Source organism: Bos javanicus, chromosome 11, assembly GCF_032452875.1.
Source record: "Bos javanicus breed banteng chromosome 11, ARS-OSU_banteng_1.0, whole genome shotgun sequence".
Taxonomy (NCBI): Eukaryota; Metazoa; Chordata; class Mammalia; order Artiodactyla; family Bovidae; genus Bos; species Bos javanicus.
Genome location: NC_083878.1, coordinates 10,524,843 through 10,539,564, shown reverse-complemented (window position 1 = coordinate 10,539,564; position 14,722 = coordinate 10,524,843). Strand labels below are relative to the sequence as shown.

Genomic DNA, 14,722 nt, shown 5'->3' with positions numbered 1-14,722 from the left:
CCCACAGCCATTTCCTGATTTGACTCATGGAGTGCGTGATACAGACTGGGCTGGGGCCCTACCAGCACTCGATGAGGCTCTGTGAGTAAGGGCTACACCCTTATAATCTCTTAAAACCACTCAGAAACGTAAAACTGTCATAACCACCCAGGCAACAACACGAAGGACCCTAATGTAGTAAGAAGAAGCAACAGCAGGTGTTAATGGGAAGGCCAGAATCCCCAGGACTCAAAAGGTCCCTTTGTCCCAAGCTCTGTCAGCTGATTCATAAGCAGGTTCTTCAGGATGGAGGGCTGAGCATGCCAGGGCAGCCACCGTGCCCCTGCCAACTCTATGTACTCGTGCACCAGGCAGGGAGAAGCTCTAGGGAACTGGAGGAGAGGTCGGTGGTAGGCATGTCCTGGAGAACAAGGTTTTGAAACCACAATGCTCTGGAATAGCCCATGTAGCACACGTGTAACCAGGAGCAGAGAGGAGCAAAATCCGGGCCTGTGGTCCCAGTAAGGAGGCGGGGTGGTAGTACCCCAGCAATGGACCATGAGAGCGTTCTGGCTGGGTGATGGTCTGGATGTGGGCCTGTCTAACCAGGGTCCTGCTGGCCCCACTGCCTAAACCCGGGGGACTCTTGTCCAGCTCTGCCAAGTCACTGCACATGGCCATACTGTCTGAATCCATCTCTGCCCACTGGGAACTCACTGGAACTCAGGGCCGATGTGGAGTGGTAAAAAAAAGATGCACCTAAAGAAACCCACTGTTGTACAAAATTGCTGTCCCTACAACAAGCCAACTGCTGCTACAAACACTGAGAAGCAGCATCCTACAACTGGTTAGGAGAACTGGATGCTGGTGCCTGGTGTTGGGCTCCAGTCCCTCAGTAAAAGGCAGCTCTGCTTGGGGAACGTAGTGGATAGTATTCTTGTCACCACTTAGGCAGTAAAAAGATACATTGTGAAAAACTTTCACTAGTCAGTGCTTTCTTGTCACGGCTCAACTGTCTGCCCATGACTATAGTAAAGTGGGGTTCTTCTCTAAATAATATTCCAGGGTACTCGTTCCTAAGCCAGTCCCAAACTAAGGGCTCTAGAGTCAGACTGGATCAAATCATGGCCATGCCACCTTTCAGCTGCATGAACTTGGGCATGTTATTTAACTCTTTTATGCTCTCATCTGTAGAGGGAAGATGACACAGTACCCTCATGATGCACAGGAAATGCCCCGCACGGTGTAGTGCATGCAATATGTGGACCTCAAATGTTGGTTGATTTTGTTATTGTTGTTTTGCTATTTTGGCCACCAAAAGGCCATCCAGACACTGACTTCACTGACTTGAGGGAATGCTTTTGTTTTGCCTACTCCCAAACTTGGGGCTGCCTTGAACCCCTGGAAGTCACCCAAGCCCTTGAGAAGTTGGTACCAAATTTCAGATGCCCTTTCTCACCTTCCTTTCTACCTTTTGGGGGCAGAGGCAAGGGGACCTTGAGACCTTCTGCCTCTGAGGTGTGCGTGTTTGGAACTGAGGGCAGCCTCCTGTGTGCTTCCCTCAGGGGCATAGTCATGGGGCTCCCGAGCTGTTTGCGGGCTTCTGACCTTATCAATACGTGAACCATGAACTTCCAGATGTTCAAGCTGGTTTTAGAAAAGGCAGAGGAACCAGAGATCAAATTGCCAACATCTGCTGGATCATGGAAAAAGCAAGAGAGTTCCAGAAAAACATCTATTTCTGCTTTATTGACTATGCCAAAGCCTTCGATTGTGTGGATCACAATAAACTGTGGAAAATTCTGAAAGAGATGGGAATATCAGACCACCTGACCTGCCTCTTGAGAAACCTGTATGCAGGTCAGGAAGCAGCAGTTAGAACTGGACGTGGAACAACAGACTGGTTCCAAATACGAAAAAGAGTACGTCAAGGCTGTATATTGTCACCCTGCTTATTTAACTTATAGCAGAGTACATCATGAGAAATGCTGGGCTGGAAGAAGCACAAGCTGAAATCAAGATTTCCAGGAGAAATATCAATAACCTCAGATATGCAGGTGACACCACCCTTATGGCAGAAAGTGAAGAGGAACTAAAAAGCCTCTTGATGAAAGTCAAAGAGGGGAGTGAAAAAGTTGGCTTAAAGCTCAACATTCAGAAAACGAAGATCATGGCATCCAGTCCCATCACTTCATGGGAAGGGGAAACAGTGGAAACAGTGTCAGACTTTATCTTTTTGGGCTCCAAAATCACCGCAGATGGTGACTGCAGCCATGAAATTAAAAGACGCTTACTCCTTGGAAGGAAAGTTATGACCAACCTAGATAGCATATTCAAAAGCAGAGACATTACTTTGCCAACAAAAGTTCATCTAGTTAAGGCTATGGTTTTTTCCAGTGGTCATGTATGGATGTGAGAGTTGGACTGTGAAGAAAGCTGAGCGCTGAAGAATTGATGCTCTTGAACTGTGGTGTTGGAGAAGACTCTTGAGAGTCCCTTGGACTGCAAGGAGATCCAACCAGTCCATTCTAAAGGAGATCAGCCCTGGGTGTTCCTTGGGAGGAATGAGGCTAAAGCTGAAACTCCAGTACTTTGGCCACCTCATGCGAAGAGTTGACTCATTGGAAAAGACTGTGATGCTGGGAGGGATTGGGGGCAGGAGGAGAAGGGGACGACAGAGGATGAGATGGCTGGATGGCATCACCGACTCGATGGACATGAGTTTGAGTGAACTCTGGGAGATGGTGATGGACAGGGAGGCCTGGCATGCTGCGATTCATGGGGTCGCAAAGAGTCCAACACAACTGAGCAACTGAACTGAACTGACCTTAGCAAGTTTTCAGCCAAGCTGGTGAGAAACAAGAATTGACTTTATCCAGCACCAGCCAAGGAGAAGATATACCATTGCACAGTCCAGCTGACTCACTATCATTAATGTCTCCATAGGGAGGCCCTACTGCTTCTCTACCCACCCAAGTCCCCACTTCATCATTCAAAGTGCTTGTGGATGGGTCACAGAGGAGGCAAACTCTGTGTGGCAGTCTCTTCAATAAATCCCCAGTTCAAGGACAGTTGACACCTCATCTGATCACATTTCTCTGTCCCCAGGGCCTAGCGCACAGCCCAAGTGATGGATTGTCAGTCACTATGGCTGCCCAAAGCCCCACCTATGTCCTTCCTGGGGACCCCACTTTTTCATGGGACTAGAGTTTTGCCCATAGGTTTCCCCACCCCTAAAACCAAAGACTTCTTCCCGCCCTGGCCCTTCGCTGCAGCCAAGGGCAGTGGTTTCCTACCTGGTCGGTATTTGGGGTGAGAGAAATATCGTTCATGCTTCTGCTCTGGGCATGACCTAGGAGAAAAGGAAAAGGAGGTCCATCAGGGGAGACAGGTGCTCACAGATCCCTTTCTCTTGGTCTCTACACAGGCTCATCCCATCTTCACAACCAAAGCAAACTCCCCCGTTATCCTGCAGCCCCTCTCAGCTAGCATCCTCTCTCTTTTCTTCCTTTCAATGGCAGCTTTCTTAGAAGAGTTACTGGACCCCAGGTTCTACTGCTTCCTTCTCACTCCTCAATATGCTACTCCCTGGTCCCAGCCCGCTGCCCAGGGATCTGCACAGGCCCTGCAGGTGGGGAGGGACACGGACGCCCTGCTGGGTGAGGAGCCAGGCGTCACCAAGCTTTGACTCTGTTGGAGAGAGAAGAGCAGTTTCATGTCTGTCTGCCATGACCCATGTGAGTCTTTAAAGAGGGCTGGGGATTTGGGCTGGCAGAGGGGAGGTAGGTGGGGCTCCCCATGGCCGACAGTTCCTTGCTGCATGAAGGCAGGAGAAGGCCAGCTTTCATTTCCCACCAGCAGCCAAATCCAGCGAGCCCCCTCAGGCTTACTGTGGTCTCTGGAGTCCCTGTACTGCCAGACTCTGCTTTCCTTTATTTCCATCCAGGATCCTCTCAGGCGGGGCTTTTCTCAGGGCCTTGCTTTGCACTCAAACCCTTCAGAGCCCTGACTCCCTCCTCCTCGGTCAATCCCATCCATTTCCATTTCTTCCCCATCCACATTTGTGCCGGGGGTGCCCAGGTTATGTCTCCAGCCCAGATCTCTCCCCTAAGCTCCAGATTTCTCTGAGCAGCCCTGCCTGGCACTTCAGACTCCACACACTAGGAAACAAAACTCATTGTCTTCCATCAAATCACTCCCTCTATGGACACGACTGAAGCGACTTAGCAGCAGCATAGACCCTACATCACCCAATGCCCTATCCAACGTGTTCATGGGCAATCAGAGCAGACCTTGGAGCCAGCTTCAACTCCTCTGTCTTCCTCTTTTCCCACTTCCCACCATTTGCTGAATTCCACCAGCGTCTTTCTCTTTCCATTCTCGCTCTTGCTGCCTGAACACGGCCCTCATCTCTTGCTCCCAGTCATTCAGTCTCTTCTAGCTTATTTCTGATCATGATATGTGCCCGCATCAGACTTCTCAGGAGAACTCATTACCCTCAGAATAAAGGCCAGGACCTTTTACAAGACACATAGGCCCTCTTCACTTTGGACCCTCTTTCCTTTATATCCTACATCCCTGGTGAACGGAATCATTATATTTCCCCGAATATGCGGTGCCCTTCACAGCGCCTTCCCTTCACCTGCTGTTTCCTGTGTTCTAAAAACCATGCTCCTGGAAGACTTCTATTTATTCTCCAAGACTCAGGCAAGTGTCTCTTCCTCTCTGAGCCTTCCCAGGTGCCGTCTTGTGGTGGCGGGTGTGTGTGCCCACAAACCTGTAACCACTTATTCATGCCTTTTACCCAGGTTCCCACCATGGCAACGTTGGCACAGGATGACTTCATACACAGTGAATAAATGAGCAGAAGGCTCATGCCAAAGCCATTCACAGCCTCTACTGCCAGCACTGCTCTGTGGAATAACCAAGACCAGGGAGACTAAGCACATCCTGGGGTCACTGAGAACAGACAGAAAAGACCACGGCACAGCCCAGCTGCAGCTGTGGTCACATCGCCACTGCGGTCTCAAAGCATTCCCCTGGCCTGGTCAGTGGCGCAGCCCTGGCCTGTGCTTGTTCGTATCCTATCATTTTAGTGAAAGTGCTTAAAGGAAAATACTCCTTTGCACTGCTTTTTATTTTCACTTCCCAAATTCCCTCTTTTTTTTTTTTTTTTTTGTCTCACGGCTCACCCGTCTGTCCATCCCTGACAAGCTGCCTGACAAAGTCCGGTCTGTGGCCGTGCCCCCCAGGCCCCCGTGGGGGCTGCAGCTCCATCAGTGTTTCACTTCGGGGGCCAAGACTGTCAGGCAGGATGAGAACATTCTCCGACTGTCCTGGAGGAAAAGCTGGGCTCCAAGACAGATCTAGCCTGCTTTAAATTCTGTTTCTAGGAAGACTTCTCACCAAAAACGGGATTAATGATTAGTTTGGTGAAAACAAAGCCATAGGCCAAGTTAAGGACGCCCAGCACATGGGACTGGGTATTGATTATGACAGGACTTGATTTAGAGTTGCATTTTTTGGAAAAATCATTTAGAAAATTTTGGTAGTAAGTTAGACTATGAGGGCAGCCCAGGGTTTGGTGTGAATGTTAGATTTCTTCTGACGCCTGAGAATTCTAGACAGACCCTGGTCTTTACCTCCTCTGCTATGAAAGTGTGAAAGTTGACTTCAGAGTCCCAGCCAGAACAAAAGGGCTGCACCGAGCGGAGAAAGAAGAAACTCACACAGACGGCCGTAATTCGCACTTTGCCGCACCCTCAGGTCCTCAGTGGAGTGGTGTAGGCTCGGGCCGGCCTTGGGGCTCCGGGCTGGGCTTCGACCTGGGAGGCACAGAAGGGATTTAACTCCAGCAGACTTGCTACAGTGATGCACATCAGCACAGTCCTCGTTTACAATCACTTCACCTGAATAAAGCTAGGCTGCAAGACAGATCTCTTCCCCTTCGAGGAAGAAAGGATGGTTTGGTTGTTTTGGATTTTGTTCTTGTTTTTTTTCAGAATCTTTTGAAGCAAGTGGATAGTGTGAATGTGATTAGAGAAAATACCTGTACTGTTGAAAGTGGGATAGCTACACAATTGATGAAATAGGCATCAGGTGCTGTAGATGACATAGGTTCAGGCCTGATTCCACACCATGCTGATCATTTGACCCGAGGCAAGTAACTTAACCTCTCCAGGCCTCAGCCTAGTGAACCTAGTCCACAACATGCTGATCATTTGACCTGAGGCAAGTAACTTAACCTCTCCATGCCTCAGCCTCCCGCTCTGGGGATGATGAGAACAATAGCTGGTCACAGCCTCGTGTGAGGATGAAGTGAGTTTACACCTAGGGAGCACTCATGCCTGGAGCAGGGTAAGTGCTGCGTATGTACCTGCTGCAGGCTAAACGTTTTCCATTTTAAAATAATTGATCTACAGAGATTCCTCAAGTCTCTTCAGCTAGCAGCATTATCAATTTTGTACTGATTCCTGCACTTATCTGACAGGTCCAGCGAGGCCAGAGTCTGGGCATCTCGGCTCTGGGATATCAAGGGTGGAGGGTTGGAGATTTGAGATGCATGGAAGGAACAAGCGTTATGGCCCAACTCACTGCTGGTGGAGGAGACCGCCTTTCCAATGTCAGCCAAGGAGCGGTGGATGGGCTTTGTGGTTTGGTGGCGGTGTTTCCTCAGGAGGACGTAGCTGACCCTCTCGCGGAGCTCTGGACGAAGGAGGCCGTCCTCAATTTGCTTCTCAATGACATCATCTAAGTGGGAAACAAACATGCCTTGTCCACGGGGGACAGAATGACCAGGGGTGTGGGGGTCTTCAGCTTCACCTGTTATTTGTGGGATTAAAAGTGAACTAAAGGAGGCACAGAATGTAGAAATAGTCCCAACCTTCGCCACAAACTGAAAATGTGGACCAGTCATGAACCTTCAGGCTCCGTATATGTAAAAGCGTGTGTCTGTGGGAGTTCATGCATGTGTGTGCATGGGGGTGCATGGTATGTGCATGTGGGCGCATGTGTGCAGATGTGGTTCATGTGAGTGCATTGTGGGTGCATGTGTGCATGCAGGTATGGGTATAGGATTCTCTGCTCTTTCTATCAATAATATTGTGGAAAGTAAATGAAATTGTAACCATGAAAGACCCTAAGAAGCACAAGGTACTATGCCAAATGGTTTTAGTCCCAGTGTGAATTCTTTTTAGAAAAGTATTTGGGGCAGCACACTTCTGGTAAAACTGAATGTGCTAAAACAAAATTTACAAGGAGTTTTAGGGACAGTGAGGCAAGCTACTCCCTTCCTTTGTCACTCCATCAAACGAGCGCTAATTTCCTGAAGATGAATGATGATCCATTTACCCTGATAAGAAACAGGTTGCCATGGCAACAGGTGTCTCCACCTAGGCTCAGAAGCGCTCTCCGTTTCGTTCCATTGCTGAATGGTATTTCAGAGGCTGATCTTGCCCTCTCTATAGGCATCTGAGACTAGGAGTAACTGTGACGCTGCTTTGGGAGTATCAGACCCAAAACCTGGTCTCCGCAGAATTAGGCAGGCATCAGAGGTGGGCATGCCACATAGACCAAGGGTGGGCAAGAGATGGGGCAGGGGAAGGGGGATGCTGCCCTGGTTTGCGGGGGCCACAGCAGTCCTTGCCTCACCTATGATCTGTGGTAAGGAGCCACCATCCAAATCCAGCAGCACGGTTCCCGTCTGCAGGCAGGTGCGGAGCTCAAAGAGGCTGTGCAAAGACAGCGTGGACACGTGGGGCTTGCTCCAGCGTTCGCCTCCTTCCTCTACCTTTTCTTCAAACTTTATCCACCTGTAGAGGTAAGGACGGGGCTCAGCATGGCCTTTGCCCTCAGGAGGAGCCCCCAGCTGGGTCTCTTCAGGAGAGGGATGCTGGCTTGCAGGTCATGCTCTGCACATTGTGGGGGCATTGGCCCTTTACTCATAGGCAGAGGGTCTCCTGGGGACTCATCCCTCACTCCTCCTGATGGGGCCATGCTCAGGGCATGCTGAGGGCAAAATGGCAGCAGAGAATGACCATACATGGGTGTGAAGACTGTTCTTTTTTTCCTTTTATTTATTTTCTAATTGGAGGTAATTGCTTTATTGGATATGTTGCAAAATTGGGTTTGGTGATGGTGGCATAACTCTGCACATTTACTAAAAATCATTTAATTAATACACTTAAAACAAGGGAACTTTATGGTATCCTACAATAATAGAGCTCTTTAAAAAACAAACCATCCACTGGATCCTAGTTACCTGTCTACTGGTCACATGTGTGTTCAGTGCCTGCCTTATGAGGGTATGGTTTGCTGGGAGAGGCGATCATTTCCCCACAGTTCTACTGTAGGGCCTGAGGTTTCCATGAATCACACTCGGATTTTGGTTCTGAAAGTTCAGGGTAAAATCCAAATGTAATTTATGGGAGGAAAGAAATTAAACCAAAGATGTGTAAGAATTTGTCCTTTCTAGAAGCCTCGGGATCATAGGCTGAGGGGGAGGGCCACGTGGGAAGGCCTTGGGCCACTGGCAGAGGCGGCACCGGCCTGTGACTCCTCTGCAGAGGGCAGCACTGGACAGCCTGCAGAGCCGCAAGGAGGCAAAGGCTCCTGGCCGGAGACCTGCTCGCTCAGTTTTATTAAATTTCGACCTCAAATTACTGAGTAGCTTCAAACTATTCCAGTCAAAATCCTATGGGAATATTTTTGGGCTGTGACTAACTCTAAAGTTCCTCTGAAAAAGAGGATAGTTGGGGAATGTCAGAGAATAGTTAGGGAAAGTCTAAAAAAGAAGAATGGGGATGGGACATGCCTTTAGCAGATATAAAAACTTACTGAAAACCTTGAGTAATTAAAGCATTATAATTCCAGCCCAGATATAGACAAAGGGATCTAGAAAACAGCAGCCCAGAAACAGACCTGAGCCCCCATGGGGTCTGGGTTTTGATGGATGGACTTTGTTTTAAAGTCCACTAGGGACTACCCCGGTGGTCCAGTGGTTAATAGTACTCCTTCCAATGCAGGGGACAGGGTTCAACCCCTGGTCAGGGAATTCAGATCCCATGTGCCAATGGGCAACTAAACCCATGCCCCACAACCACGCACTGCATTTAGAGAAGCTGGTGTAAAATGAAGAGGCCACGTGTTGCAATGAAGACCCAGCACAGCCAAGAAATAAATAAATACAGTGATAAAAATTAAAAGATGACCAACCTAAGTATAAAAAAATGAAGTCCCTACTTCTCACCAAACACTACTAAATTGTATATGGATTAAAGGCTAAACAAAAAAATTAATCTATAATGGAATATTGTTGAGCCTTTCAAATAAAAGGAAATCTTGACACATGCTGCAGCATGGATGAAACTTGAAGACATTATGCTAAGCAAAATAAGCCAGTCACAAAAGGACAAATATTGTAAGATTCCACTTATATGAGGGGCATAGAGTAGTCAAATTCATAGAGACAGGTGGTTGCTAGGGGCTGAGGAGAGGGAGGTGGAGGAATTGCTATTTAGGGGGAATAGAGTTTAAGTTTTGCCGGAGGAAGGCATTCAGGAGATGGATGGTAGTGATGGTTCTGTAACAATGGGAATGTACTTAATGTCACTGAACTGTACACTTTAAGATGGCTCAAATGGTAAAGTCTATGTTATATCTATTTTGCCCCACAATTAAATAAATAACAATGTGAAAATCTATAAACACAAATACAAATATACTAGAAGAGAATATAGAGGAATATTATATTTATTCTTATTATAACATTATATAATATAATACATATTCTATAATATAATATATATTATAATTCCTATTATAATATTATATTCTTATATCCTTGGTTGGGGAGAAAGACTTCCTAAACAGTATGTAAAACCATAAAGGAAAAGAAATGGGCACTTTGTTATACAAAAATATACTAAAACCTGTGCATAACACAGTAAGACATAAATGAAGTTCAAAGAAATGCAATATACTCAGAAAATATTTGCAGCAAACAGGACATCAATGGATTGTTTTTTCTGGCTGCACCACATGGCATGTGGGATCTAGTTCCCTGACCAGGGATCAAACCCACACCCCTGCATTGGAAGTACAAGTCTTAGCCACTGAACTGGCAGGGAAATCCACGAAGCTTCTTCACAACAATAGGAAAAACGCAAATCACCCAACTGAAAAGTGAACAATTCTGAAAAGAAATGAAGATGGCCAATAAACTTCCGAAAAGATGTTCAACTTTCCTACTAATCAGGAACACTTAAAGACTGTTGCTGCGGGCTTCCCAGGTGGCCCAGTGGTAAGGAATCCATCAGCCAATGCAGGAGACACATGTTTGATCCCTGATCCCAGAAGATTCCACACACCGAGGGGCAACGAGCCTGCGTGCCATGGCTATTGAGCCTGTGCTCTAGAGCCCAGGAGCTACAGCTACTGAGCTCACCTACTGCAACTGCTGAAGCACGCAAGCCCTTAAACCCATGCTCAGCAAGGGAAGCCACTGCAATGACAAGCCCATGCATCACAGCTAGAGAGTAGCCCCCACTCACCGCACCCAGAGAAAAGTCTGCACAGTATCAAAGACCCAGCACAACCCCAAATGAATAAATTTAAAATGAATGTTGATGCAAATGAAACAGCATCCTTTGCTTCTCATATTGTCAGAAATTTAAAAGATTGACAACTTCCTGTGTTGGTGGAAACACGGGGAGGTGGGCACTCATATACTGTATGTATGTACACAGTATGTGTGTATGTATATATAGTGTCATATTTATATAGTGTGTGTTTGTATATATATATATCGTGTATATATATACATATAGTGTAGCCACACAGCCTTCTTGAGGTGAGGAATTGGGGAGCCTCTTTTGTCTTTCAACCCAGTAGTTCCAATTCTAGGTAGTTATCACAGGAGTATCATTGCACATCTGCACACAGTAAAGTGGATACTAGGAGACGCTCACTTCAGCTTTGTCCATTAGGGTGAAGAATTGGAAACCACCAGCGTTCAGTAAGGACTTTGTCATATCAGTTCCGTATGTCCATGCCACGGAATACGCCTCAGAGATAAAAAGTATGAGGATGAACTATGTGTACTGACAGGATGGACAATATCATCCCACTTTATAACAAGAAGAAAAACATGTGCAGGTGTGCACGGGGGTCTTTACACACGTGTCTGAGCAAATCCGGCAGTAGTTTTGGATGGATGCCTATCAGATGGTGAAATGATTACTTCTGAAGGGAGGTATGAGTTTGTTGGGGGCAAGATTTAAGACATTTTCACTCTACTGTGTTAATTAGTATCGTAAAAGTGCAGCCTACGGAGCAAGACAACCAGTTTGAATCCCAGCTTTACATTCACCAGCTATGGACTTTTCTTCCCTGGTGGCTCAGATGGTAAAGCATCCGCCTGAAAGGCAGGAGACCTGGGTTCGCTCCTTAGGTGGCAAAGATCCCCTGAAAAAGGGAGTGGCTACTCACTCCAGTATCCTTGCCTGAAGAGTTTCATGGACAGAGGAGCCTGGTGGGCTACAGTCCATGATGTTGCAAAGAGTCAGACACAACTGAGTGACTAACACTTTCACTTTCAGTATAGTGAGAGTGCAGCCTGTGGAACAAGACAACCAGGTTTTGAATCCCAGCTTCACATTTACTACCTATAGAGTTTGAACATGTTACTCAATCTCTTACCACCTTTGTTTTCTTCAGGAATAATAATCTATTACTACTACTACTAAGTCACTTCAGTCGTGTCCGACTCTGTGCGACCCCATAGACGGCAGCCCACCAGGCTCCCCCGTCCCTGGGATTCTCCAGGCAAGAACACTGGAGTGGGTTGCCATTTCTTTCTCTAATGCATGAAACTGAAAAGTGAAAGTGAAGTCGTTCAGTCATGTCTGACTCTTAGCGACCCCATGGACTGCAGTCTACCAGGCTCCTCCACCCATGGGATTTTCCAGGCAAGAGTACTGGAGTGGGGTGCCATTGCCTTCTCCAAGGAATAATAATGAGTGAGTAAGTGAAGTCGCTCAGTCATGTCCGACTCTTTGCGACCCCATGGACTATAGCCTACCAGGCTCCTCCCTCCATGGGATTCTCCAGGCAGGAGTACTGGAGTGGGTTGCCATTTCCTTCTCCAGGGGATCTTCCCAACCCAGGGATCGAACCCAGGTCTCCCGCATTCCAGGCAGATGCTTTAACCTCTGAGCCACCAGGGAAGCCCTAAGGAATAATAGTAAGGAATAATAATAGTTTATAGCAATTAGAGAAGTGCCTGGCACATAATGCACATTCTGTTACTGTTAGCTTTGTAAATGTAAAAGGAAAGAACATTGCTTTTGTAAACTTAGAGACAATAAGCAAATAAGAAAGTAAAGGCATTCAGGGCTCTCCCAACCAGATGACATTATGATTGATATTATGATGACCTACATATTAGATCTCTGTGTACACGAACATGCACACACACACACATTTTATATTAATGACAGTATAAGGATGTGATATCTAATGGATATCCTTTCACATCTATGAAGTGAAATGAAAGTCTCTCAGTCATCTCCGACCCTTTGCAACCCCATGGACTGTAACCTCACAGGCTCCTCTATCCATGGAATTGTCCAGGAAAGAATACTGGACTGGGTTGCCATGCTTTTCTCCCACCCAGGGATCAAACCCTGGTCTCCCACATTGCAGGCAGATTCTTTACCACCTGAGCCACCAGGGAAGCCCATGTGCAGCGCTAAAGAACCGTATTACCTGTTAGACATTTTATCTCTGTAAATATTCATATCATTTTAAAGGCTCTTTAACATACCATTGTATGAGCAGACCAAAATTTATGTGAATAATCCTAATTTGGTAGACATTTATATGATTTCTAATTACTCTGTATTGTAAATAAGGTTGGTTTGAATATCCTTGGCCCTTGTCTGCACATTTTTACGTGTATGACATACATTGTCAAACTGTTCTCCAGAAAGCCATGCCGATTCTTATTTCCACTAGCGTACAGGAGACCTCACATTTCTCTGAAGTCTCTCAAACTCTAATATTGTCATTCCTTTTCAACTTTGTTCATTTAGTAATTGAAAAATTATATCATGTTTGCACTATTTTGACTACATGTGAGGTTAAATATCTTTTCCTTTGTCAGATTTCCTCTTCACACAATTGTGTGAATACTTTGCTGTATTAATGTTTAACATCCTGATTCAATACATTCATTTGAGAACAGTTAACTGGGAGCCTGGAAGGACCTTGGGGGCTTAGAGGGACACAGGATGAAGAGGACTTTTTTCCTAATATACATGTGTTTATTGACTGTTTAAGCTGGCTTAAACTCAGCATTCAAAAAATTAAGATCATGGCATCCAGTCTCGTCACTTCGTGGCAAATAGATGAGGAAACAATGGAAACAGTGACAGACTTTATTTTCTTGGGCTCTGAAATCACTGCAGATGGTGACTACAGCCATGAAATTAAAAGATGCTTGATTCTTGGAAGAAAAGCTATGACAAACCTAGATAGCATACTAAAAAGCAGAGACATTACTTTGCCAACAAAGGTCCATGCAGTCAAAGCTATAGTTTTTCCAGTAGTCATGTATGGATGTGAGAGTTGGAATATAAAGAAAGCTGAATGCCAAATAATTGATGCTTTTGAGCTGTGATGTTGGAGAAGACTCTTGAGAGTCCATTGGACAGCAAGGAGATCCAATATTCACTGGAAGGACTGATGCTGAAGGTGAAACTCCAATACTTTGGCCACCTGAAAAGAATTGACTGATTGGAAAAGACCCTGATGCTGGGAAAGATTGAAGGCAGGAGGAGAAGGGGATGACAGAGGATGAGATGGTTGGATGGCATCACTGACTCAATGGACATGAGTTTGAGCAATCTCCGGGAGTTGGTGATGGACAGGGAAGCCTAATGTGCTGCAGTCCATGGGGTCACAAAGAGTCGGACATGACTGAGCAACTGAACTGAACTAATACGCTGTGTGCTTTGCTCTGTTTAGTCACTCAGTTGTGTCTGACTCTTTGCGACTCCATGGACTGTAGCCTGCCAGGCTCCTGTGTCTATGCTGATTCTCCAGGCAAGAATGCTGGAGTGGATTGCCATGCCCTCCTCCAGGGGATCTTCCCAACCCAGGGATCAAACCCAAGTCTCTGCATTGCAGGTGGATTCTTTACTGTCTGAGCCACCAGGGAAGCTATATATATATATATATATATATATATATATATATATATATACACACATATATAAAGTTTTCATATTCTTTTCCATTATAGTTTATTATAGGACATTGAATAAAGTTCCCTGTACTATTAACAGGACCTTGTTGTTTATCCACTGTATATGTGATAGCTTGCAACTGCTAACTATTTCAAACTCTGAAGAATGGGAAAGTTTGATTAGAGGAGTCCTGGGAGGTGAAGACCAAAAACATGGGGCTGGAGCAGAGACTCAGGGACTTGCCTTGGAGACTCACAAAGGTAGAGCGGACATCTTTAATTGGGAAATATGTTTGGGAGAACATTATTTAAACTATGCTAGATCCAAGTCTCTATGATATCCCTCCAAAGTTTTTCTAAAATTTGTATTAACATAAGGGTTTGCAAGGAAGAAATCAAAGGACAGGTCCAAATGTTCTGGTCAGGAGATGGTTACTCTTCTCCCTGAGAGTCTTTCTCCTGTTTAATCACTCAAATTGCCCATTTTTATCTCAAAAA

The 14,722-nt window shown here is 46.0% G+C and overlaps 1 protein-coding gene across 3 annotated transcripts in view; it reads right to left on the bottom strand.

The window, feature by feature from the left end:
• The window catches only part of SLC4A5 (solute carrier family 4 member 5), a 138,809-nt gene that overhangs the window by 38,954 nt on the left and 85,133 nt on the right, over positions 1-14,722 (bottom strand). For all 3 annotated transcript variants that reach the window (XM_061431876.1, XM_061431877.1, XM_061431878.1), the window contains 4 exons: positions 7,630-7,790; positions 6,574-6,729; positions 5,709-5,804; positions 3,276-3,331 (listed from right to left, as the gene is read on the bottom strand). In XM_061431876.1, coding sequence (XP_061287860.1) covers positions 3,276-3,331; positions 5,709-5,804; positions 6,574-6,729; positions 7,630-7,790 — 469 coding nt within the window. The remainder of the gene's footprint in view (positions 1-3,275; positions 3,332-5,708; positions 5,805-6,573; positions 6,730-7,629; positions 7,791-14,722) is intronic.